Source organism: Schistocerca gregaria, chromosome 1, assembly GCF_023897955.1.
Source record: "Schistocerca gregaria isolate iqSchGreg1 chromosome 1, iqSchGreg1.2, whole genome shotgun sequence".
NCBI classification, from domain to species: Eukaryota; Metazoa; Arthropoda; class Insecta; order Orthoptera; family Acrididae; genus Schistocerca; species Schistocerca gregaria.
Window position 1 is genome coordinate 1,037,561,084 of NC_064920.1, and position 27,081 is coordinate 1,037,588,164.

General features: G+C 43.9%; 1 protein-coding gene across 2 annotated transcripts in view; it reads right to left on the minus strand.

Moving 5' to 3' along the window:
• The window catches only part of LOC126279638 (solute carrier organic anion transporter family member 74D-like), a 199,187-nt gene that overhangs the window by 13,629 nt on the left and 158,477 nt on the right, over positions 1–27,081 (minus strand). For both annotated transcript variants that reach the window (XM_049979694.1, XM_049979695.1), the window contains exons 10-12: positions 25,927–26,074; positions 19,708–19,868; positions 8,828–8,931 (exon numbers count right to left, since the gene is read on the minus strand). In XM_049979694.1, coding sequence (XP_049835651.1) covers positions 8,828–8,931; positions 19,708–19,868; positions 25,927–26,074 — 413 coding nt within the window. The remainder of the gene's footprint in view (positions 1–8,827; positions 8,932–19,707; positions 19,869–25,926; positions 26,075–27,081) is intronic.

Here is a 27,081-nt window from a genome sequence, read left to right on the forward strand (position 1 = left end):
AGCGGAAGAGAGGAATGGACAAGCAGTACGATCGGGGTCTTCAGTAGGGATATCCACTAACATAAATTCAGATTATTATGGGCCGGAGTCTGAAAAGAGCGCCTCAAAGCTGGCGAAGCTGGTCGCCTCCTCGCGAGCTATAGTCGTGACCAACTGACGTGGTTGTAGGACGGTGACTCCGCGATGAACCGACGGCTCATTACAGAACGTGGAAGTCAGGACTTCTGTCCGCTCTGTAAAGCCGGATAGGGAGCCGTCTGTTGCAGGTCTTTCAACAGAGAAATACTGGTGTAGACGCGTTTCGAAGCACACCGTTTAGTGCACATCGTTAGAAGTGGGTCTCCGTAGCAGACTACCTCTTCGTCTTCCCATATTGTCCCTACGACAGTTATGATTACATCGGACATTGGACCGTAGAGACTGGACAGTGGATCAGTTCGTCTGATATGTTGAATCACTTTTCATGTTACGCTAGATCGCTGCTCGTGTCCAGATACACCGTCATCCATCCGAATGACGGCTCGGAACGTTCACTATGCCACAGACATAGGACGGTGGGGGTAGTATTATGCTATGAGAGACATTTACCTCGTGTTCAATGGAACCTGTGGTACTAAATAAAGGCAACTTAGTTGCGGACAACGTGGAAATTATTGCGGGCCACCTGCATCCCTTTAAGTTTAATGTCGTTTCCGAAGGCGATGGCACCTTCCAGCACGTTCGCTGTCCGTCAGATACGGCCGGAATAGAGCTACGGTGGTTTGAGGTGCCTCGTAATGAATACCCGTTTACATATTAGTCTTATCCGAATCAGATAGAACACATGTATGACACTATAGTGCACCAGTTTCGCTGCCACAAACACATGGCCATTAAAATAAGGAGAGTGCGTGACCTGTGGGTAGACATATTGTGCCACATACATTCGGAAACTCACCAATGACTTTTCGAATCTGTGCCATGCACAATCACTGCTGTATTACGTTCCAAATGTGGACCATCACGCTGTTAAATAGATAATCGTAATGTTTTAGCTCATCAGTGTATCAACTAGTTGATTCTGTTCCACTGATTATTGGTAACACGAGTTACTCTGTAACTTTTTCACTACTCAAGCATTTAATATCAATTTTGTGGGAGAACATAAAGCAAGGACGTCTTTACGGTCAAATGTGTGGGCATAATTCTCAGTAATAAAGCTGGAACAAGTTTCCAAAAAGCAACAACACTTATCATATGCTGGTTAACATGGTCGGCGGCGCACAGAGAAAAATGTATTTTAAACTGTGAAAAAGGATTTTTATCGTACAACTAATATAATGTGTGAATAAGGACACTGTATACGGTTCGATGAACGAAGGACAAATTGTTTCCTCGTCCAGAAAGTTTCTTCGAGAGAAGAGAGGATTATACCATCATACGAAACAAACGATTCGGTTTGGCATTAATATTCTTTCACTAATTAACCGTTGTAGTGGCGTGTGAGACGGACATCGGCGCACCATCGTCTGATGGTAAGACTGTAGAGCGTCTTCTATCACACTATTATTCAAAAATTTTGAGAAAAACTGTATTGGATTTAGGTCACAAGATCGATGTTAGCAGTCTGATGCTTTACTTTGTTCCTGAAGACGTTGGTCCACTGTGTAGCGTCTGTGCAGTCTGTTGCTGTGATTCTGAAGCCCAGCATGTTCACCTACTGTACTCTTATAGGAATGTATATAATCATCAAGAATGTTATGTATCATAAATCTACGTCGTAAATGTTCCATCTGGAAATAGCGGCAGTTTGTAGTCCATGACAAGACATAATATTATTGTTTTAAGCATCCTTTCCATTGATGTTTAATCCACGACGACAAATCGCGGCACTTGCCAGATGAAAGCGAATCTATCTTTGGAAGCTGAAATGAGTTTCTTCCGAGCAGACAGTTGGCCCATGATGGCCATTATGAGGAGTGCAAGTTGATGTGCACACCAGAATGTATCTCCTCTGAAGAGCGGTAAATGGAAGCCATGAAGCTATTAGCCTCACATCCAAGGCTTCAGGGCACACTGCTCCACGACACCGTTCCGTTGGCTATAGCATGATCGTAACACTGTGACAGTCCTTTTCTTCTGGACTATGACAGCAAATATCCGTCATTAGCGTGAACCGTAGCCACTTGACGTCCTTGTCTACACTCCATGAAAGCCGAAAATGTTATCATCTTTTGTGGAAAGCGGATGAAAGAACATTGAAGTACTTCGTCACATTTGAATTTGGTCTTCTATCATCTGCTAATAACCTTCCGTCACTGTTGTAAAAAACATGTCCCGCCGTTTCCGATCACACTGGCAGTTCCAGTGCTCACACCGCCATCTCTTGCCCTACTCTCAAAGATGCTGTTGTCTGCTGCATACAGCTGTCGCAAATGTACCGAACTATCGTAACAACATATTCAAATTCCGCGTCAGGTATTTAACTTTTCCTGAGTTTTAAATGATTTCGTCATTTTGTATTGCTGTATGGAAAGCAGTCCACTGTACGGCACAAGTGTTTTTTTTTTATGTCTTGGGATTTTTAGTTTCAGATTAAACGTCAAATCCTTGAGTACCACAAATGCAGGTGAACAGGAACTATCAAGTTTTTCGCCAATAATCTGCAGAACAATTTCTGCGCGAGTGCAACTTTTTGGCAGCTGGAGAACATGGAAGAATTGCATGATCCAAGAACTACATGACTGAACACCTTCGAAAGAAGAATTTGATGGGCAGTGAAGTTGTGAAAGACTCCCGTCAGTTTGGGGTCGAAAACGATTGAATGATAAAAGCACAACGATGCAGATAGTGGAGGCACATTGTGAGGTTCGTGGTTGATAAAAATAGGTGGTTAAGTACATGCTAACATCTCTGCATTAACGTCCATAGCGGTACAATAACATACTCACAAGATGTCAACGTTGCTCAAAGAGTGACCTCTTTAAATTTTCATAAATGTTAAACTATGTGGTCCATAAAATGAATAAACGCAATTTTCAAAAAATGGTTCACATGGCTGTGAGCACTATGGGACCTAACATCTGAGGTCATCAGTCCCCTAGAACGTAGAACTACTTAAACCTACCTAACCTAAGGACATCACACACATCCATGCCCGAGGCAGGATTCGAACCTGCGACCGTAGTAGTCGCGCGGTTCCCTAAACGCAGTTTTCTATGAATTTAATATTAGTTAACATTTAGAGACAGTCAATTTATAAAAATATCAGTGCGTAACAGTTTGTAGGGATTTGAAATGGAAAGGTCACATATTTTCCATCGTAGGTAAAGCAGGTGGTAAACTTCGGTTCATTGGTTAGATATAGGGTAAAAGCAGTCAGACTACACAGAAAGTTTCTTACAGAACACTTGCGCGACCCATACTGGAATACTGCTCAAATGTATGGGACACATTCTGTAACCTACTGCAAAATGTGTAACACTACGATACAACATTTCTCTTGTATTTTTCAATGCTGTTCTGCTACCAGGAATGCAAATACTGTATTTTCCTTGTTTCGTTGTATATGATCCGTTGCAATAGTGTGATATTGTTTCAACTCCATCATAGCTGATCCCAACACCGGTTGAGAAAGGAGGTGGGGGAGGAGTAACGCATCTTTAAAAAACCTTGGTTCACCTGACCCAGGTGACAGTGCCTCGCAAGGATCCCTTGCCACGGTAACGACGAAGACCTCAACGGCATCGAAGACAGAGACGAAGATCATCGGTAATGCAGAACTGGTGGAAGAGGCAGCTCTAAGGGATGATATAAAAGAAATGTGGAGAGGTAGCATCTGTTCTCCAGGTTAGGGGCTCCTACGAACAGCGTATGTTCTCCACCTTATGGGCGACTGAACATTAAAACACCAACACTTCTGGCAAGCTCGGTGTTATAAGTGCCAAGCAGCTTCCTTAAATTGAATTCAAATTATGACTTCGAATTATCGAACGAAACTACCCCAGGTGAGCAGAGCTGATGATTCATCCGTCTTCCTCGGGGGTTCTCCGGTAGACAAAACTTCTAGAAGAAAGAGTAAAGAAATAAGAGTAGCCACGTGGAACATAAGAAGTATGAGACAAACTGAAGACCATGAGAGATTAGAATAAGAAATGCAAGACACTGAATGGTACATCCTGGGTATCTGAGAGATATCTCTACAAGGATAAAAGGCTAAGATCCTTCCATCGGGTCAGTCATTTTAAGAATTAAGGGAGTGCTTCTGTATATGGTATTGCCATTCTACCCAATATAAACATCAAAGAATTTTTTTAACAAAATTTTTTACGTCTTCCCTAGATGATATACATCGTCCACAAATTCAACAGCAAATTTTACGTACAGGTAATTCAGGTTTATGCTCCAATCGGTATTCCTGATGAAGATTTTGAGGAGACGCAAAAGATTCTGAAGAGACACGACTGTATATCAACATGAGAGATTTGAAACCAAAAATAGGACAAAAGAAAGATGGGGACCCATGGGAAATTGATAACTTTGGGTTAGTATGAAAAATTGAAGAGGTGAACGTACACTACAATATTTTTTAATTCTTAAAATCTCTGTTGTATGACTTACTTCTTTAAAAAGCCCATCCAGCGTAAGTGGAAATGGAAGAGCCCTGATATCTAAATCAAAAATGAAATAGACTTCATAGGCACCAACAACAAAAAAATAAAAAAACAGGACAGCAAAGCTGTGTCTGTACCCAGTAGATTCGACAGCTGAAGCGATCATAAACTGTTTCGAACGACCTTCACATTTGACCCCAACCATGAACCATCAAAATGTTACTGAAGCATGCTTTTGCAAGAGAAAATAACTTAGGGTAACAGAAAGCATCATTTCAGTATATTTTACCTGAGAAAGTTGGTCCAGCAGAAGATCTGAAGTCGTTAGAAGTAAATGAACTCACCGAGAAAATTACAACAAGCATCCACATTGCTGCAAACAGGCTCCCACTCCAGAAATCTAACAAGAACAGCCGACTTTCAATTAGTACCATCCAGCTCATCAAATAAACTAAGACAATATATGTAGATCAGAAAATACAGCTCTTAATAAAACTTTCCAGAAAGAAATAAAAAAGTATTATATGAAATTCCACTAGAACCTGATAATGCGGACTATTGAAAACAGCAGAAACATAAAAATTCTGAAGCCCACATGTCTAAGGAAGCTCTAAAATTATGAAGCTCAAGAACAAGAAAGGAGAGGCAGTCACAGATACACATGATATTACTGAAATTGTTAGACTTATACCAAGAGCTGTATATTGCGATCATTGGCAGACCATCCGAGGAAGAACAAGTAACCCTGAATGATACACAGGTAGAAGCACAAGAAGTAATCACCACTGAAGTTGAAAATGCACTTAGGCAAGTATAAAACAAAAAAGCCCCTGGTGAGGATACGACAACGAATGAAATTCTGAAACTAGGTAGATGCAGCCAGTTGAAAGCTGTGAGGATACTGGTTAACAAATGCATCAACAAGAAAATGCTGCAAAAAGTGTTATAAGGAAAACTTGGAAGAAATATCGTCCTCTTAGTTCGTTATTACATCTTTACAAACTGCTGACTAAAATTATCACAAATCACCTTATAACTGAACTGGACTTAAGTCAACAGCTGAGAAAACAAGATTTCGGAAAGGTTTTTGTATTACGGATGACACTCAGAATATTTTCCTTCTTGAGAAAACAACTGAGTATAACATCAGGATGCATCTTTCCAATTTTTCACTCCGTGGACGTTTCTAAGATCATTAAGACCCAAGAAGTGTCAAGGTCCTGAAATACATCTATGAATAAGCAACAATGACAGAGTGATCCTAATTCGCAAAGGAAACTATTCACCCATGCATTGGAGGATGAATTCGAATCACTGGACTGAAATTACAGAGGAATAAAAATCAGTACCTCAAATCAGCGCTTTGCCGACGATGTTATGGCCATAGGCGAAGATCCTGAAGGACTAAGGAATAAGATCCGAAAACTAAAACTTTCCTCTACAAAGATTGTCTTAGAATTGAACATCGATAAAACAAAAATATTAAGACGAGGCAACTAATCTAACCATGTACAGTCGCAAACCAGTCTATAAAAGCTGTTGATGAATACCTCTACCTTGGTCACAAAATTGAATTAGGGAAAAATAATCAAAACGCAGAATAGAACTGAGCTGGATAGCTTTCCAGAAACTAAGAAGGATGTCCCAAATAACCTAAAGGCTAAGGCACATAATAAGTGCATACTACCAATTAAAACCTACGGCCTGGATACTATCACCCTGACTAAGGCAAGCGCTCGCAAACACGAGTCATGGAGCGACTTAGGCTAGGAGTCAGCTCAGGGATAGGATTCGATCAGAGGACATCAGGAGAACAAAGCTAACAGCATCCTTGAGAGAGTTGCGAGAGTCAAGTGGCATTGGTTCGAACACGTAGTTCGACAAGATCACACCGCGTGGATCCCTAGAACTGTACGCTGGGGATCGTGGGACTGTAGGAGGCACTAGAAGACCCCAAAAGATATACCTTAATCCGTGAAGCTTGTGGCTGGGACACGACGGTACCAGGTGGCTCAAAATCAAAACAATGGAAACATATGAGAGAGACCTATATCCAGCACTGGATTGAGATATCCTGAGAGGGAAAAATAAGGTAATATTTCGTATAACTATTGAAAACGGTTTTTATAAATTTTGTGTAGTAGGTACAATAGCAATGCCAGCGATCTTGCTGTATAGATAGTTAAACATGGAGTATAATGAGAGGGGATAGCGCTACAGACTTAAGCTGTACATTACTCTAGAGCTGGCGCCGCCATGTTAGATGGCCCAACATTATCACACTACTGGTTCAAAAATGATTGAAATGGCTCTGAGCACTATGGGACGTAACATTTCAGATCACCAGTCCCCTAGAACTTAGAACCACTTAAACCTAACTAACCTAAGGACATCACAAACATTTCTGCCCGAGACGGGATTCGAACCTGCGACTGTAGCAGTCGTGCAGTTCCGGACTGAAATGTCTAGAACCGCTCGACCACAGAGGCCGGCCACACTACTGGTTACGATTGTTTCTTGTTCTTCATTTCTGTTGTGTGCACGAAAAAATCGTTTCACATAGAGAATGTTACAATACTCTCGTGAATAACACGGTATCAGGAACATATTTTCAGACGTTTTCTGGTTTTACATGCATACTTGATTCAGTAATACGACGTATTTTGCCTCGTGAATGTAACATTGTTTTCGTTATACGTTCCGAATAACCAAGAAGAGTTGTATGCGATGTGAGAATCTTCGTAATATAGCATTTTCCATAACAGGAACTGACGAAACTGAGTTCCAGTCAATATCCTCTTCCCAGAAATGCTGAGAACATATTGTATAATGTCTGGTGGTTTCCAATCTGTCCCTCTCAACTTTTACCCAGAGAGCTTTTCGAGTTGGAATGAAAATAAAACTAAATTGAAATGACAGAAATGAAATCAATACAGGAAAAGGAAACAGCCCAACCGAAATTAACGTACACAAAATAAAGTATCGCTTGAGCGAGTCCACTTACGAATGTAATGTGATTCCATTACAATTTAGACTGTAATTACAACGACTAATAAACACGCAAATGACGTAAGCTAGAGTTTTGGGTCGAAACAGTTCCATAAGAAGTTAATTGTTGGGCAACTGACATGGCGGATGTTGGCTTCAATTTTGTGACTTCATGAAACTCCCTTTATTATACTTCTATGAAATCAAAGATAGGTTGTCTGAATGGTAGTAGGATCTGTGGACTACAAGAGAATAGGAGAGAGTCGGAAGTTAGCTGTGAAGGGGGTTGGGCGCCTTATCTGCGAGAAAAGGCTTGAGCCAGAGTGGGATGTTTACGGCGCTGTGGCAATGTATGTATCAAAGCTTAGCAGATGGGCTGGGTGTATAATTTTGTGGGACGCAATACGATGTTAATTAATGAAAGGCTTCAAGAGAATTATGAAAGGAAGAGTAATGTGTGACTAAAGCATGTTTAAAAGTTATCCGCAACTGAAGATGTGCCTTGGTCAAAGTAACTATTTCCGCGGAACTAATGCGTCGTGGCAACAGCTTCGTAATTTCAGACAGAGTCTTTCTCGCAGATTAATCGAACTTATTATACAAATATCATACTCAAGCAGTATTACTTACCGTTTTGAAAATAAAGTTTTTTGAATTTTGAAATCACTGAATCTGGCAAAGTATTATTGTTCATGTTTTTTAATGTTTCATATATCGATTTCTTGGTTATCGTACTTCGGCGTCGCCTTAGTACATTACATTCGTTTCTATCATTAATACAAATATTATATTTTTGGTGATGAAATTTTTCTAGTTGAAGAGAGCGGTTAGTTAAACTCAGTGACTGTCAGCATTAGTGTGAGGTTACGCTACATAATCATTAATGTGTCGCGTGAGACATTATATCGGCCAGTTTGGACTTTAAATAATTCTCAAGTGTTGAATATGTTGGTTGCTGACGAGAGAGAATTTTGTGATAGCTGGTATATTCATTTGAGCTCCCACGTGAGTAATGAGCGTTAATTGTTACGGAAGTTCAATTTGAAGCAGTCAACATGTTACCCCTGTAGAGACCACGAAGGAAAGATTAGACTAATTCCAGCGTGCACAGAGATTATTAAGCAATAACTCGTCCCTAACACCATACGCGAATGGAACGCGAAGAGATCCTAATAACTGGTAAAATGGGAAGTACCCTCTGCCACATACTTCTCAGTGGTTTGCAGAGTATAGACGTAGATACTGACCGAGCAGGAGGCCGTAGATGATGGGCCCAGGAATGAAAGCGAGTCCACACATGAGTACTTCAGCGAAGGCGATCGCCAGTGGCTTGTCCGCCTCGTCCACGCATCTGAAACAAAAAACGTGCACAGTAAGGATACCGTGTGTCCAACTGTTTACCTTCTTGACAGGGGAAATTTTCACGGTTCAGAATTACGTAAGATAGCAATGTCCCGTAACCATAGTCTCCTTGGAACAGTCCTAACGGCACTGCATAGTGGAATCCTGGGAACTTCGATGATATGCCAATTTCGTATTAAAAAAGTACTCAGTTGCCCTTTTACTTGATAAATAACATATTGTTAGACTTAGATGATCCTCATGCGATCGTCTTGTTCTTGGAATTTCACTGGAGCCTGCATTTGTTTCACTACGATCTTATTGACGGACCAGAGCACATGTTACAGCACACTACGTGTAAGATGTAATCCAAAGGAAAGAGGCTCTAAAAGAGGGTTCGTAGCTAAACTGCCTACTGAAGGAGGTGTGATCTCTGGAAAGGCCCTGAGGTCCCAAGCTCCACGAGGACACGGCACGCTCGCACGTGCAACAAGGCGAGCGTCTACAAGCGGCAACCGTCCGCTGCACTCACAAGGGGAAGGCCTCAGACACGGCCAACCGATTCGGCTCTAATTTGGTACGTCGCTTGTGTACAACCTAAAACGAAGGACTCTAAGATATTTTGGGCCAACACCCCCGAAATTTTGAGAAAATCACCCCTAAAAATTATTACGAGCAATCGACTCAAATTTGGAATGATCGATAGATAATTGTAAATAGGGCACTGTTCATCATCAGCTAACGAGTCCGAAAAATCATACTTTTCTAGAAGTCGAGGTAAGACAACGGCCGCTTCTGTACCCACATGGTAAACGCTTTTCGCCGACAGCACCGATAGCGCAACGGCCAAGCTACCGCCGGCACGGTAGCTCAGCGTGTTCGGTCACAGGGGTTAGCCACCCTCCGTAATAAAAAAAAAAAAAAAAAAAAAAAAAAAACAACCCTCTGTGAATGGACCAACGGAAAATTTAAACGGCTGCCATCGGAAGTTCGCACTAGACAAATTCAACGAACAATGTGGAACAAAATGAGATAAAATAAGATAACTGACTGGGATTCGGAGGACCCGGGTTCGAAACTCGAAGAAACCTATCGGATATTCTTCTTTTCGTTTGTTTTTCTCCACAGAACTGATATGGATAGGAGGGTTAGTAAGGTAAGTAAATCAATAAGGAATGATAATAATAATTAACCCTCCTATCTCTATCAATTGAGATATGGAAAAATACAAACGAAAAGAATAACATCCGCAAGGTTTCTTCGAGATTCGAACCCGGGTTTTCCGATTCCCAGCCAGTCACCTTGGCCGTTGCACTATCGGCACTGTCGACGAACAGCGTTCACCATGTGGGTACAGAAGCGGCAGTTGTAAAATTTTCTTTCCTCGATTTCTGGAAAAGTTTGCGTTTGCGGAGACCATACCTGATGATGAAAAGTGTTCTATTTACAATTATCTGTCGATCCCGCCAATTTTGAGCCGATTGCTCATTATAACCTTTAGGGCTGATTTTCTCAAAATTGCGGGTGTGTTGACCCAAAATATCATAGAGCCCTTCGTTTTAGGTTGTACACAAGCGACCTGCCAAATTTGAGCCGAATCTGTTGGTCGTGTCTGAGTCCTTCCCCTAGTCAGTCATGCTGAAAACAGGTAAATGGAAGCTTCTGAATAAGTGGTGTAGTCCTGCCTCGGGCATAGATGTGTGTGATGTCCTTAGGTTAGTTACGTTTTAGTAGTTCTAAGTTCTAGGGGACTGATGATCACAGATGTTAAGTCCCATAGTGCTCAGAGCCATTTTAACCATTTTTTGAAGAAGTGGTGTAGTGTCCTTACTGACGGTGTAAGGAGTGCGGGCAACGAAAATTGAATGATACATGTGTACGGAGAAGACTGCATGTCCACTGCAAGCGTCAAGGTGTGAGAAAAATGACAGGGAAGGACGGATGTCGCTGGCCGATGATGCACAGTCTGGAACGCCACACCGCATTACGGATACCACTATCCAGCACGTAGATGCTCTCATTACACAAGACGGGCGAGTTCCAGAATCAGCCACTGCCGCAGAGTTCGGATTGAGCGTTGCAACTGGAACCGACACGCAGTGCTTTCCATAGACTTGTCTCACTCTTAATGAATTTCCATACTGCCAGCTCGTTTCGGTGTCAGGAAACGCACTATACTCATTTGCTCTTTCTATGAAGCCTCCATTTCATTGTTTTGAGCACGAGTGATTGCAGTGGAGGTTCGACAAGAAAGATCGTTCCTATGTCGTCACGTAGATGTGCACCTGTGCCCCTCTAGTGGAGAGTTTGGAACTTCACCGCTCTCATGGGGACCACACATTCTTCCACAGGCGACGACATTACGATCCGTTCAATGCATTTCATTTTACAGCCTCCGGCTCGTTCCTTTCTGACTGCACTTTATATCAGCTCATTTGCAGTGCAGGTTAGGCCTACCTGCTTACTCTACAAATCAAGCGGACATGACAGAATAATATGGAAGAAATCCCTGCACAAATGCGAAAGCCATAAAACGCGGAACAAATCTTTAACGTAATGCAGCGCTTCAGCAACAGTGAATTGTTCAGACAATAAGAAATTCAGCCTTCAGTTGCAAGGTAAAACTTTTTAGTTTACCTAGATTTCGATGCCAACGTTTGGCCCTCAAAATAATTTATCTTCTGTTCTGAAAAAAGATACCATTATTGGCATCGAAATCTAGGTAAACTAAAAAAAAATTTAGCTTGCAACTGAAGGCTGAATTTCTTATTGTCTGAAAAAGCGGAATGAAAGAATTTGATGTTAACATTTTGCATGGTTAATTCTGAATACGTATTTCCTTTGGCATGTCCCCTTCATATTGTTGTCGATTGCTTCTTAGTATGAAAAGAACAACATGTAGCATGGGAAATCACCAAACATACTGAAGAAATAGGTAAAAATCGCAAACGACACTTGTCATAAAATATATCATTAATACAAAGAACATGTGCTGTATGATATCAGACCGAAAGAAATTTTTTTAAGATTGAGTGCTGATATAGTGGCTGTAATGCTACATACCTGTATGTCAATAATCGGTTTTGTGTTACTAATCAGTTTTGAGATATAAATTACTGTAACCCAAGAGGACAGAATGCAAGGGGGTTGGAACATTTGGACGGAGTGACATTTTCGCGGAGTGACCTTGTACGGTGCTTGGGCCTCTTGCCGGGCTAAACCGGCTTTTCGCAGGTACAGGCATACCAGGAAGTAAATGATAGTTAATCGAAATCCTCAGCTGCAGACAGGTGTTGTTGCTATACCTCAATGGGGATAGCTGAAAATATGTGCCCCGACCAGGACACGAACCCGAGATCTCCTGCTTACATGGAAGCCGACACGGTAGCTCAGCGTGTTCGGTCAGAGAGCTGGTTGGCCTCTCTAATAAAAAACTGAGTAGAAGGATCCACATACGAACTTGACTGGATGTCATGTTACGTCCGCAACGACCAAACACAACGATCCAAAAAATAAAAAAATAAAAATAAAAAAAGGAAGGATAGAGCGTCTGCCGGTTTCGAGTCCCGGTCGGGGCACACATTTTCAGCTGTCCCCATTGAGGTATATCAACAATACCTGTTGGCAGTTGAGGGCTTCGATTAATTATCATTTCTTTCTAGAGAAGCTGAATGGCCGTCATTGGTATCCGGAAAGAACAGATACCAATGATGACCATGCAGATGGCTCTCGCTCACACCACAGAAGTGATCGATTCATTGTGGATCCCTGCCACGTTTCGTGGCAAATTTATTTTCACAGCTGTTGTATTAATGTGAACGGACAATGAAATTCAACATCTCTTTTAATATTTCGATGATGCAATGAACGTGAGGAGCATGGTATTTCTTACGAATGCTGCAACCTTATGAAGACTGCCGTTTTAGGACGAAATTTAAGCTGACAAATTTTATTTCCTTATCATTATATCTAAACCTTAAACATAAAATCACTAATTTTGCTGGTCACTAAAGGGCCAATGTGTAGCAGCACTTTTCGAGCAATGTCAATTCCAAGATAAGCTCTTAAGTTGAAGTATGCCAGTGAGCTTCTGTAGGAGGATTTCATTCTCTCCATTGAGTAAAACAGCAGCGTGTACATGTAAGTCTAAACATTGACATAATCACAGCTGCGGAGTTGTAAAATCGTCAAAATTTACATTGAGGAAACGGAAGTCTACGAGACTAATTTTGCAATGAAACTAATCATGCAAACGTCACACTATAAGTGTATAGGTTCCAGTTTTAGTAGAGTTTCCACACAGTCAACAGAACCCGAAAAAAATGAAACTTCACAAGCTGAAAAGCAATATGGTAACTTGATATAACTGCAGATTCATTTATTGAGTGTTTCTCGTAGAAAAGAAACATATTTTAGTGAAAATGTTGGAAAAATTATTGAGTGGTTTATTTTTCAGCTCCCAAAGGATGAATACATTCTTCTGCCATATCGCTGAAAAGCGGATCTCTTTCTTATATTAAAAAAATATTTGTACATCGGCTTCTTGCTGTTCGCTTTCCGAGTGTCCGTAATCTTTTCATTATGCTACTTTTCATCCCTTTAAAAACAGCTACAACCATTTCAAGGGGAGACTTCACCCTTAAATTTCATTCCTCAAAAAAATTAATAGCTATTTCACATCTTATGAGTGTTCACACGTAGATCCCAAAACGATTTGACTGTATTCCACTTGCAAGTACGTCTAAGAAATGTTTGAAATACGGACTGTGTAAGGGGCTGTGGCACACCGAATGATGCCAAAGATAATTTTTGATTTCTGTCACCATCTAATAGTACCGCCATTACTCCGACCTTAATCTGGGAAAAACACGTTGTCAGATTTCCAAGAAAACTGAAACGAAACAATCTGAAGCCAGTTACTGGTAATCAATTACTTAGTTTGTTGACTGTGTAAATATAAATTTAGGAAATACACTGAAGTCTTGTTCAATACAATCAAAAAGCTCCAAGGAAATAGGCACTAACTTACTATCGGAAATCCCTACCATTGCGCCTCCCCAAGAAGACTGTGAGTAGATTTTATTCAGAGAATTCAATAGTGGTGCGGGGACAGGGAACTTTGTGCAGAGAACGCGCTTGGGCCTTACCCAGAGTACATCGCAGGTAGCGGCAGACAGCTCGGGGTATCCTATTGCTGCAACACCATATCCACTACCTACAGTGTCCTGGGCTCCGTGCAAATGTCAACACATTACCTCTCCATATGAATGTCACTCCGTGAGTCACAAACTCGAAAGCAAGTAAAATTAATTTTCAGAATTATGCAATTATAGTCGACGACTCTGTGGGAAAAGTTTGTAGACCAAACGTCCAATTTAACTGTTCAATAATAATATCTGCAAACATCCTATAATCCTGTCCGTCATTCTCGTCAGATGTAAAAAGCACCGCGTTCTTGTCCTCATAGGCCAATCGGGCCCAATCAGCTGCAGTGTCATCTTCTGCCAATGGCATCACTGGATGCAGTATGGGGAAAGGGAGGGGGGGGGGGCGGCTGGGGTCAGAACACTGCTCTTCCTGGCATTGTTGGGTTTCTTGTCTTTGGAGCCGCTCCCTCTCACTCAAGGAGCTCCACAATTAGCATCTTCTCAAACTAAGTAATTTTCAATTTACTTCCTTCGAACCACATCTGAAATGCTTCAATATTCTTCCTTTCCTGTCTTCTGACATTCCGTTATTCATTACCGTACACTGGTGTGCCTCAAACATAGATTCTAAAAAAAATACTTCCTCAAACTAAGTCCTATGCAGAACAGCTAAAACTGGCTCAGAATCATGTGAAAATAGTAGACGTATGGAGCTTAATGGCTCTAAAGGCCACAGAAGCACAAGTGGCTCAAGAAACAATACAGCGTAACGGACAATTATAACCATCAGATTCACAAGTAGTGAGTAAGGTATTATTTCGTAACTAACTGTTACCCACTACTACGCCGGCATATCAGTAGTTTTGTTACGATGAGAGATGGTGAGTAAGTGAGCTACAATACACGCAATAAAATCAGCTGCCTGTTCGGGTAAGCATAGCTGGTGACGAGCGCGCCCCGCTCTCTCCCCTCCTAAGATTCCTAAGATGTCTCAAAGCACGAAGCGTCAGAATGTGTCGAATAGTGCGCACAGAGGGATATGAGCAGAGGAGTGCATATATGCTTCATGCTATTCAAGTTTCTGTACATTATACAACGTGTACATTATGCAACGAATTGTATGTCTGTGTGGATTAAACACACTGAAGATTCGATAAGCATCGTATTCATTACTTTTGAATCATATCATATATTAGATATCAATTAATAAAAGCATTTTCAAAAATATGATAAAGATCAAAAGTCAAAGAGCACATAGCTTTTACAGAGCACTGTTATTTTTTCCTAATTCGCAAAATATTCTTTGAATCAATAGGTACTTTGCACTACATACTCCCCAAATTAGCCTATGTTTTCTCCAGGGTTCAAGCTATCTCCATACCAAATTACATCGAAATCAGTGCAGCGAGTTATACTAAAATAAATCTGTAAACCTATTGTGTCTGTCAGTTTTGCGGATTAATTATTAGCATAGGTATAGATAAGGTAAACATTTGCCTGAATCGATATCTATTAACACATGCAGTTCTTAGGATGTCATATTTTCCAAGGTTCCCCTACGTCCTTCCCTTATTCATCATCGTATTTCAAATGTAAGGTTTCAATAAACTAATTGAAATATGGTTGACTAATATATTAAGCACTCTTAGCACGAGAAATATAATTATGGACATGCTGCGTCGTTTTCGGTGCATCAGCACTGCAGTAGTCCCTATATAAAAAGTCGCATCGATGTCACTGCCCATATCTTTGCCAGGATCCGTTCTGTTTCGCTTTGCTGTAGCCAATTCACTGAAACGATACATTCGGATTTAGATGACGAAAAAGGGAAGAACGTACAATCCCCATCAACATTTATTTTGCTGAATCCGACTCGGAAAGTACTGCGTGTTTTAACGCATGTTGTTTCAAGCAAATGTTTAGTTTTTTGCCAAATAACATCTCATTTATTTCTGTTCTCAGTTTACTAGTCAAAACTGTGCGTTACACTGTATTGTTTCTTATGCGACTTGGGCTTGTGTGTCTTTAGATCCTTTAACCTTCAGACATCGACTGTCCACAAAAGCAAAGTTTTAGAGTTAAAACTACAACTGCATAAATACTCCGTAAGTGACATTATGCTGTACGGCGAGGGTACTTACTGTTCGACCGTCTCTGCTCCCCCTCTCCCCCCCTTCCCCTTTTCCATCCATGTTGCTGTTGCGAATGGCGCGAAGATCGAACGATTGCTGGAAGCACTGAGCTCGAATCTCTCTAACTTCACATTTATGGTCTTACCGCGAGATATAGGTAGGAGGAAGCACTATATTGGTTCACTCTTCAAGGAACTTACCCTCTTGGAATTTTAATACACTACTGGCCACTAAAATTGCTACACCACGAAAATGACGTGCTACAGACGAGAAATTTAACCAACAGGAAGAAGATCCAGAGATATGCAAATGATTAGCTTTTCAGAGCATTCACACAAGGTTGGCGCCGGTGGCGACACCTACAACGTGCTGACATGATGAAAGTTTCCAACCGATTTCTCATACACAAACAGCAGTGGACCGGCGTTGCCTGGTGAAACGTTGACGTGATGCCTCGTGTAAAGAGGAGACATGCGTACCACCACATTTCCACCTTTGATAAAGGTCGGATTGTAGCCTATCGCTATTGAGGGTTATCGTATCGCGACATTGCTATTCGCGTCGGTCGAGATCCAGTGACTGTAGCGGAATATGGAATCGGTGGGTTCAGGAGGGTAATACAGAACGCCGTGCTGGATCCCAACGGCCTCGTATCAGTAGCAACCGAGGAGACAGGCATCTTATCCGCATGGTTGTAATGGATCGTGCAGCCACGTCTCGATCCCTGAGTCAACAGATGGGGACGTTTGCAAGACAACAACCATCTGCACGAACCGTTCGACGACGTTTGCAGCAGCATGGACTATCAGCTCGGAGACCATGGCTGCGGTTACACTTGACGCTGCATCACAGACAGGAGCGATGGTGTACTCGACGACGAACCTGGGTGCACTAATGGAAAAACGTCATTTTTTCGGATGAATCCAGGTTCTGTTTACAGCATCATGATGGTCGCATCTGTTTTTAGCGACATCGCGGTGAACACACATTGGAATCGTGTATTCGTCATTGCCATACTGGCGTATCACCCGATGTGATAGTATGGGGTGAAATTGGTTACATGTGTCGGTCACTCCTTGTTCACATTGACGACACTTTGAACAGTGGACGTTACATTTCAGATGTGTTACGACCGTGGCTCTACCCTTCATTCGATTCTTGCGAAACCTTACAATTCAGGAGGATAATGCAGGACCGCATGTTGCAGGTTCTGTATGGGTCTTTCTGGATACAGAAAATGTTGGGCTGCTTCCCTGGCCAGCACATTCTCCAGATCTCTCACCAACTGAAAACGTCTGGTCAATGGTGGCCGAGCAACTGTCTCGTCACAATAACCCAGTCACTATTCTTGAGGAACTGTGGTATCGTGTTGAAGCTGCATGGGCAGCTGTACCTGTACACGCCATTCAAGCTCTGTTTGATTCAATGCTCAGGTGTATCAAGGCCGTTATTACGGCCAGAGGTGGTTGTTCTGGGTACTGATTTCTCAGGATCTATGCACCCAAATTGTTTGAAAATGTAATCACATGTCAGTTGTAGTATAATATACACTCCTGGAAATGGAAAAAAGAACACATTGACACCGGTGCGTCAGACCCACCATACTTGCTCCGGACACTGCGAGAGGGCTGTACAAGCAATGATCACACGCACGACACAGCGGACACACCAGGAACCGCGGTGTTGACCGTCGAATGGCGCTAGCTGCGCAGCATTTGTGCACCGCCGCCGTCAGTGTCAGCCAGTTTGCCGTGGCATACGGAGCTCCATCGCAGTCTTTAACACTGGTAGCATGCCGCGACAGCGGGGACGTGAACCGTATGTGCAGTTGACGGTCTTTGAGCGAGGGCGTATAGTGGGCATGCGGGAGGCCGGGTGGACGTACCGCCCTATTGCTCAACACGTGGGGCGTGAGGTCTCCACAGTACATCGATGTTGTCGCCAGTGGTCGGCGGAAGGTGCACGTGCCCGTCGACCTGGGACCGGACCGCAGCGACGCACGGATGCACGCCAAGACCGTAGGATCCTACGCAGTGCCGTAGGGGACCGCACCGCCACTTCCCAGCAAATTAGGGGCACTGTTGCTCCTGGGGTATCGGCGAGGACCATTCGCAACCGTCTCCATGAAGCTGGGCTACGGTCCCGCACACCGTTAGGCCGTCTTCCGCTCACGCCCCAACATCGTGCAGCCCGCCCCCAGTGGTGTAGCGACAGTCGTGAATGGAGGGACGAATGGAGACGTGTCGTCTTCAGCGATGAGAGTCGCTTCTGCCTTGGTGCCAATGATGGTCGTATGCGTGTTTGGCGCCGTGCAGGTGAGCGCCACAATCAGGACTGCATACGACCGAGGCACACAGGGCCAACACCCGGCATCATGGTGTGGGGAGCGATCTCCTACACTGGCCGTATACCTCTGGTGATCGTCGAGGGGACACTGAATAGTGCACAGTACATTCAAACCGTCATCGAACCCATCGTACTACCATTCCTAGACCGGAAAGGGAACTTGGTGTTCCAACAGGACAATGCACGTCCGCATGTATCCCGTGCCACCCAACGTGCTGTAGAAGGTGTAAGTCAACTACCCTGGCCAGCAAGATCTCCGGATCTGTCCCCCATTGAGCATGTTTGGGACTGGATGAAGCGTCGTCTCACGCGGTCTGCACGTCCAGCACGAACGCTGGTCCAACTGAGGCGCCAGGTGGAAATTTCATGGCAAGCCGTTCCACAGGACTACATCCAGCATCTCTACGATCGTCTCCATGGGAGGATAGCAGTTTGCATTGCTGCGAAAGGTGGATATACACTGTACTAGTGCCGACATTGTGCATGCTCTGTTGCCTGTGTCTAAGTGCCTGTGGTTCTGTCAGTGTGATCATGTGATGTATCTGACCCCAGGAATGTGTCAATAAAGTTTCCCCTTCCTGGGACAATGAATTCACGGTGTTCTTATTTCAATTTCCAAGAGTGTAGTTGTCCTATGAATACCCGTTTATCATCTCTGTTTCTTCTTGGTGTAGTAATTTTAATGGCCTGTAACGTAGTAAACCACGTCATTATGCACAACGCCTCTCCTGTGGAGCGTGCCACTGGAAATGGAAGAGCGAGGCTTTATGCTTCCTAAACGAATCTGTAACAAATAGCGCTGCTCTTCATCGGATCTTCCCCATTTCGTCTACCAGGGTCCTGGAGTGACGAGTCATTGAAGTATACGTGGAATGAAGGTTTTGTAACATACCTCCTTCGTTCGTGCAGATCACTTCCCGAGGATTCGACCAATGAGTCTTAGACGGCATCAGCACTTCCTACGATTTGATTTATATGATTTTCTACGTTAATCAGTATTATATGGATACTCCTTGGTTTTTTATTGGCGCTGTTCGAGACTGGGTACTTCTCTTGTAAGATGTTTTTCAATAAACGAGATCCTTGCAGTGAAATCTATGGTCATCGAAGGAAGCGTGAAGTATTGTGTTCTGCTACAACGATGGGCAGTGGGCGCCTGACCTGAACTGTATGATGGTGTTTCCGGCGCGGCCGGTGGAGCTGACGAAGCTCATGAAGCACTGCAGCGCAAGGAAGAGGCCGAAGCTGGCGGCGCAGTCCACGGCGCATGCCCCCTCCACGGCGCGCCCGCTGCCCGGGATGCAGGCGCAGCCGCCGTAAACCTGCACAGGAGAAGTCACACGTGAATCCGTGACCGCAGCAACCAGTATCCTACCGTGTCAAGCGCCTCAGACTACTGCCATCAAATGAATGTGAGAACTTCAGTACGTGGACCAGAGGCGCCATTCAGTGGTGTGTGCTAACTACAACAAAGTTGTTTGTGAAATTACAATGAAATGAATACCCTTAGCTGCTTACTGCCGTTGACATAAGTTAACGGGGACAGTTGAAAATGTGTGCCCCGACCGGAACTCGAACGCGGGATCTCCTGCTTACATGTCAGACGCTCTATCCATCTGAGCCTCCGAGGACACAGAGGATAGTGCGACTGCAGAGACTTATCTCTGGCACGTCTCCGTGAGACCTACATTCGCAACTTATTGTCCCGCACTATATTCGTAGTGCCCCTGCCCATTATACTCATTACTTGCGGCTTAACCCCAAATCCCGTAAGAGTTCGGGCAATGTTTGTGCATCCGCAGAGAAGAAGTTGGTCAAATGGTCGGTGTGTCTTAACTATATATATGAATATGGTATCTATTCTTCCGGACATATCCGAAAGAACAGATACCATCTCCACATATAAAGTTTTTTGTGCCCAGATGAGTGAAAATAGTTGTTGCACGCAGAGGTAGCAGGTCTGTGAACTCATGTCGCATTCTGTATACCCCCAATCATCTACAAATTCGATCAGGTATTCTTCCAAAGTATAGTGTATAGTCAGAATAAGGAATTTAGTTATTTGCTGTTCTTCCTGGTGCTGAATTTTTAATGACTAGCAGTGTAAAATGTCTTAGAATTTTAATGAAAATCTCAGTAGCTACCCGTATGCCACAGTGTTGTTCAGGTCGCCCAGCGAAAATTTTCATTTAAACTGTCGTTTCTTACGTACCAGCACAATTCGTTATGGCGTATGTGTTGCGTAGGATCATCGGTTCTGCAGATGTTGTTTGTTCCCATAAAACATGCTGACCAGCAAATCACTATGTACGGCTCTACATCGGTTGTCTGATGATCTCACAGGCCGACTCCTCTGTGCCCATCTGAACATATATAGTCAACTGGTTTCTAACGATCTAGTAAATAGGAGCGAAGATAATGAACAAATCGTGTCATAAAGATATTCGATTTAATTTTAAAATCTTAACGTTCTTGAGCACATTTTTTATTTTTAATTTCTGCAGGAAGCTCACTGAAAATTGAACCTACACAACACTACTCGCCTTGCTGTGTTGCCATAAAGGGAATCGTCACCCAAAAAAGGATTTTATATCTATCTTAAGATTTACTATCTGTGCCATTCCGTCAATGCACAGGTAATGTTTTCGATATACTGCCTGACCAAAAAAAAGTGAGACGACCGGGAGACATGGCCGGATGTCAATGTAGCTTCTTACACGTACACATCATCGACGGGTGTGTCAATCGTTAGAGCTGCAATAATCAGTGACACGTAGAATAGCCGTGAGGGTATTTTTAGTGTTTCTACTACGCCTAATAGATACACAGTGGGAGGGGGAATAGGGAGGAGGGGGAACTACGTCAGATGTTGACTGATCACTGAGATGGACATTGAGGTAATCGTATGAGACAGCGTTATCAGCACCTGACCGAGTTTTATAGAGGCTTCATTGTAGGTCTCTGTTTGGACGGATGATCAAACCATGCAGATTTGTGGACCAATCGTATGTGACAGTAGGCCAATATTGAACTGCAAGTGAATGAGAGGGCAGGCAAACTAGTCATCAAGGTTCTAGTCGGCAACGTTTGTTAACCAAGCGCATATCTAGGCCTGCTGATTTAGAGCAAGTGATGTACTGAAACTTCCTGGCAGATTAAAACTATGTGCCGACTAAGACTCGAACTCGGAAACTATCCGACTCTCGAGCCATCTTCAAAGCCTTACTTTCGCCAGTACCTCGTCTCCTACATTCTAGGCTTCACAGAAGCTCTCCTGCGAAACTTGCAAAAGTAGCACTCCTGGAAGAAAGGGCACTGCGGAGACATGGCTTAGTCAGAGCCGTGGAAACTTTCCAGAATGAAATATTCACTCTGCAGCGGAGCGTGCGCTGACGTGAAACTTCCTGGACCGAGACTCGAACTCAGCACCGTTACCTTTCGCTGGCAAGTGATTACCGAATGACTTACCTAGGCACGACCCGTCCTCCACAGCTATACTTCCTCCAGTACTTCGTCTCCTGTGTAACTCAGTCTGTAGGACACTTCTCTGCGAAAGGCAAAGTCCCGAGTTGGAGTCTTGGTCCGGAACATAGTTTTAATGTGCCACAAAGTTTCACGTCAGCGCACACTCCGCTGCAGATTGAAAGTTTCATTCTGGAAGTGACGACTCCCTGCAACTTCCTGTGTCATCTTGCACCATTGGCCGGAGACTAGCAGCAGCACTACGAAATTACCGACCCATAAGTAGGGTACGTTAACGCTACAACACCAACGGCTGAGTTTGACTGCAGTGACCCGGAAGAATGGAGTGCCGATGAATGGCGACGAATCGCAGTTCTACTCTATTTCGGATGACCATCTTCAGTGAGTATGGCGGCGACCTGGAGAGAGATCCCATACTTTCAATATCGGAGAGGCTTGGCGCTGTTACCCCTGGCGTCATGGTGTGAACCATCGGGTATGAATTCAGGTCGTGGCTGGGAGGAACTCTGACGGCACAACGACACATCACCGACATCGTCCGTCCAGGTTGTGTTACCTCTTATGCGGCACTATCACAGTTCAATTTTTCAACAGAGGAATGCTTGTTCACACCAGGAACGGCTCTATATCAACTGTTTGCGTGATGTTGAGGTACTCAAATGGCCAGCAAGCTCCCCAGATCTGCTCACGATAGAACATAATCGGGACCAGGTCGCACGTCAACTCCGACCAAGAGGCAGTGTCCACGATATCAACGACCAGTTACACTGAGGCACCAAAGAAACTGGTATAGACATGCGTATTCAAATACAGGCGCTGCGATCGCCAACGCCTATATGTAACAACAAGTGTCTGGCGCAGTTCTTAGATCGCGTACTGCTGCTACGATAGCAGGTTATCAAGATTTAAGTGAGTTTGAACGAGGTGTTGTAGTCGGCGCACGGGCGATGGGACACAGCCTCTCCGAGGTAGAGATGAAGTGGGGATTTTCCCGTACGACAATTTCACGAGTGTACCGTGAATATCAGGAATCCGGTAAAACATCAAATCTCCGACATCGCTGCGGCAGGAAAAAGATACAGCAAGAACGGGACCGACGACGACTCAAGAGAATCTTTCAAGGCGACAGAAGTTCAGCTCTTACGCAAATTGCTGCAGATTTCAGTGCTGGGCCATTAAAAGTGTCAGTGCGCAAAACCAATCAACGAAACATCATTGATATGGGCTTTAGGAGCTGAAGGCTCATTCGTGTACCATTGATGACTGCACGACACAAAGCTTTACGCCTCGCCTGGGCCCGTCAGCACTGACATTGGACTGTGACCGGAAACACGTTGCCTGGTCGTCAGTGAATAGACGTGTACGGGTATGGAGACAACCTCATGAATCCTCGGACCCTGCATGTCAGCAGGAGGCAGCAGAGGCTGGTGCAGTCTCTATAATGGTGTGGGGCGTGTGCAGTTGGATTTATTTGCGACCTCTGATAGTCTAGATACGACTTTGACAGGTGGCATGTACGTAAGCATCCTTTCTGATCACCTGCAGGCATTCGTGTCTATTGTGCATTCCGACCGTCTTGGGCAATTCCAGCAGGACAATGTGACACCCCACAGGTCCAGAATTTCTACATAATAGCTCCAGGATCACTCTCCTGCGTTTAAACACTTGCGCTATCCACCAAAGTTCTCAGACGTGAACTCTATTGAGCATATCTGGGATGCCTTGCAACGTGCTGTTCAGAAGAGATCATGACCCCCTCGTATTCTTACTGATTTATGGACAGCCCTGAAGGATTCATGGTGTCAGTTCCCTCCAGCACTACCCCAGACATTAGTCGAGTCCATGCCACGACGTATTGTGGCACTCCTGCAAGTTCGCTTCGGTCGAACACGATGTTAGGCTGGTGTAGCAATTTCTTTGTTTCTTCAGTGTACAGCAGTTGTGGCCAGCTTGCGTCAGGAGACGATACAACGGCCTTACGACATGCATCACAGCCGATACAGTGCTTTCATACAGGCCAGAGCTGGTGCATCGTCTTAGTGATAAGTGGGCTCATATTGCCAAGTTATTTGTAAATTTAATTCGATTTTCTGACCACATAAATAATTTTACGTATCCTCTCAACCAATGGTTTTATTCTTTTCCAGACAGTGTATCATAATACGGGGCTTATTACACAGCTGATGAATAAAAAAATCTGCAGAAATTTTCAGAAGACACAGCAGCTGACACAGGTTAGAGTAACTACACTACTGACCATTAAAATTGCTACACCACCAACATGACGTGAAATTTAACCGACAGGAAGAAGATGCTATGCTATGCAAATAATTAGCTTTTCAGAGCATTCACACAAGGTTGGCGCCGGTGGTGACACCTACAACGTGCTGACACGAGGAAAGTTTCCAACCGATTTCTCATCCACAAACAGCAGTTGACCGGCGTTGCATGGCGAAAAGTTGTTGTGATGCCTCGTGTAAGGAGGAGAAATGCGTACCATCACGTTTCCGACTTTGATAAAGGTCGGATTGTAGCCTATCGTGATTGCGGTTTATCGTATCGCGACATAACTGCTCGCGTTGGTCGAGATCCAATGACTGTTAGCAAAATGTTGAATTGGTGGGTTCAGGAGGATAATAGGGAACCCAGTACTGGATCCCAACGGCCTCGTATCACTAGCAGGCGAGATGACAGGCATCTTATCAGCATGGCTGTAACGGATCATGCAGCCACGTCTCGATCCCTAAGTCAACAGATGGGGACGTTTGCAAGACAACAGCCATCTGCACGAATAGTTCGACGACGTTTGCAACAGCATGCACTATCAGCTCGGAGACCATGGCTGCGGCTACCCTTGACGCTGCATCACAGTCAGGAGTGCCTGCGATGGTGTACTCAACGACGAACCTTGGTGCACGAATGGGAGAACATAATTTTTTCGGATGAATCCAGGTTCTGTTTACAGCATCATGATGGTCGCATCCGTGTTAGGCGACATCGCCCTGAGCGCACTTTGGAAGCGTGATTCGTCATCGCCATATTGGCGTATCATCGGCGTGATAGTATGGGGTGCCATTGGTTACACGTCTCGGACACCTCTTGTTTGCGTTGACGACACTTTGAACAGTGGACGTTAAATTTCAGATGTGTTACGACCCGTGGCTCTACCCTTCATTCGATCCCTGCGAAACCCTACATTTCAGCAGAATAATGCACGATCGCATGATGCAGGTTCTGTACGGGCCTTTCTCGATGCAGACAATGTCCGACTGCTGCCCTGTCCAGCACATTCTCCAGATCTGTCACCAACTGGAAACGACTGGTCAATGGTGGCCGAGCAACTTTCTCGTCACAATACACCAGTCACTACTCTTGATGAACTGTGTTATCGTGTTGAAGCTGCACGGGCAGCTGTACTTGTACACACCAACCAAGCTCTGTTTGACTCAATGCCCAGGCGTACCAAGGCCGTTATTACGGCCAGAGATGGTTGTTCTGGGTACTGATTTCTCAGGATCTATGCACTCAAATTGCGTGAAAATGTAATCACATGTCAGTTCCAGTATAGTATGTTTGACCAAAGAATACCAGTTTATCGCCCGCATCTCGTGGTCGTGCGGTAGCGTTCTCGCTTCCCACGCCCGGGTTCCCGGGTTCGATTCCCGGCGGGGTCAAGTATATTCTCTGCCTCGTGATGGCTAGGTGTTGTGTGATGTCCTTAGGTTAGTTAGGTTTAAGTAGTTCTAAGTTCTAGGGGACTGATGACCTCAGATGTTAAGTCCCATAGCGCTCAGAGCCATTTGAACCATTCTGAACCAGAGAGAGAGAGAAACAGAAGTTTCTTTCAGTGGTATCTTGCTGGAAGAGCAGGATGTGTTCGCCGCCCGCCAGACTCACCGTGGTGCTCCCGTTGATGAAGCTGGTCTCGCAGCCGGCGTGGCAGGCCGAGTAGAAGGTGGCGCCGCCGCCCTCTGCACACACCGGCGCGTACTTTACGTGCGGGCCGCACCCGCAGTCCGCGTTGCACTCCAACGTCATGTTCCACCTAGCGGCCGACACACAGTGTGGACGTTACCACAGCGAAACTGCGCTGTCACAAGAGTGCGTATCTTCAACTAAGGCATCCCAGAAAGAGCACTAAAGTAAAAGCTATGGCGTGTACTGATATTGTGAAGTAAGGCTGAAGTCTATTATTGCAATCCCAGTCCTGCTTTGGTCTCCTTGTGTATTACGAAATGTTGTGAAGTGTATTTTTCAGCATACATTACTGGTTTAGGTTCATGCTGACTGCTGTGTTGATTTGTGTGTAAGTACTGTGTGGAGGAGGAAAAAGAAGTACCTGCATAAAATGGTATGTCGTGCAATAACCTGTGCATTTTCCTAAGCAATAAGAATTATGTAAAGCAAAATACTACTACTTTCTGAGTGACGCGTGCTATCACAAAAGATTGTTTAACTGTTTAGTTGTTATTTTATTGTTTAGTTTGGGAGTAAGATTTTAAAATAATATTTGTGTCTTTGCCAGAACAGCTCGAAGTTGGGAGATACATGCACGGAGGAGATTTTCAAGCATGTAAAACATCTGCTGTGTCTAGTGTGCATCTCCACTTCGGAGTTGAACAGAGCCAATTATGTGTTAACTGAAAAATAACGTAGTGAGTAGAAGAATATTAAAAACGTACATCAACTCTTTATAATAATGATTAACAATAACACAATTGAACATACAATCTCAGAGCGAGGTTCCCCAAAGCTACCTGGTCATTGTCTAAGCGACAACAAAGTTTATTATTCTCACTTTGTGCTTTCAGCTTGAAGTATAGCTAACTGAGTTGGTCAACAAAGAGCATGTTTAAATAGCATCTTGTAAGAGCCAGTTTATCTCAAAATATGAAAAATTGAAAGGACACAGTTTATGTTAGTTTCAAATAATCATTTACTAACAAGCATTACCACGACACCTCATTTTTCTTACTGTGTTGACCTACAATTGTGGTCCATCTAAGAATTGTAGGCAGATTAGCACACATAGTGGGGGTTTTGATGGACAGG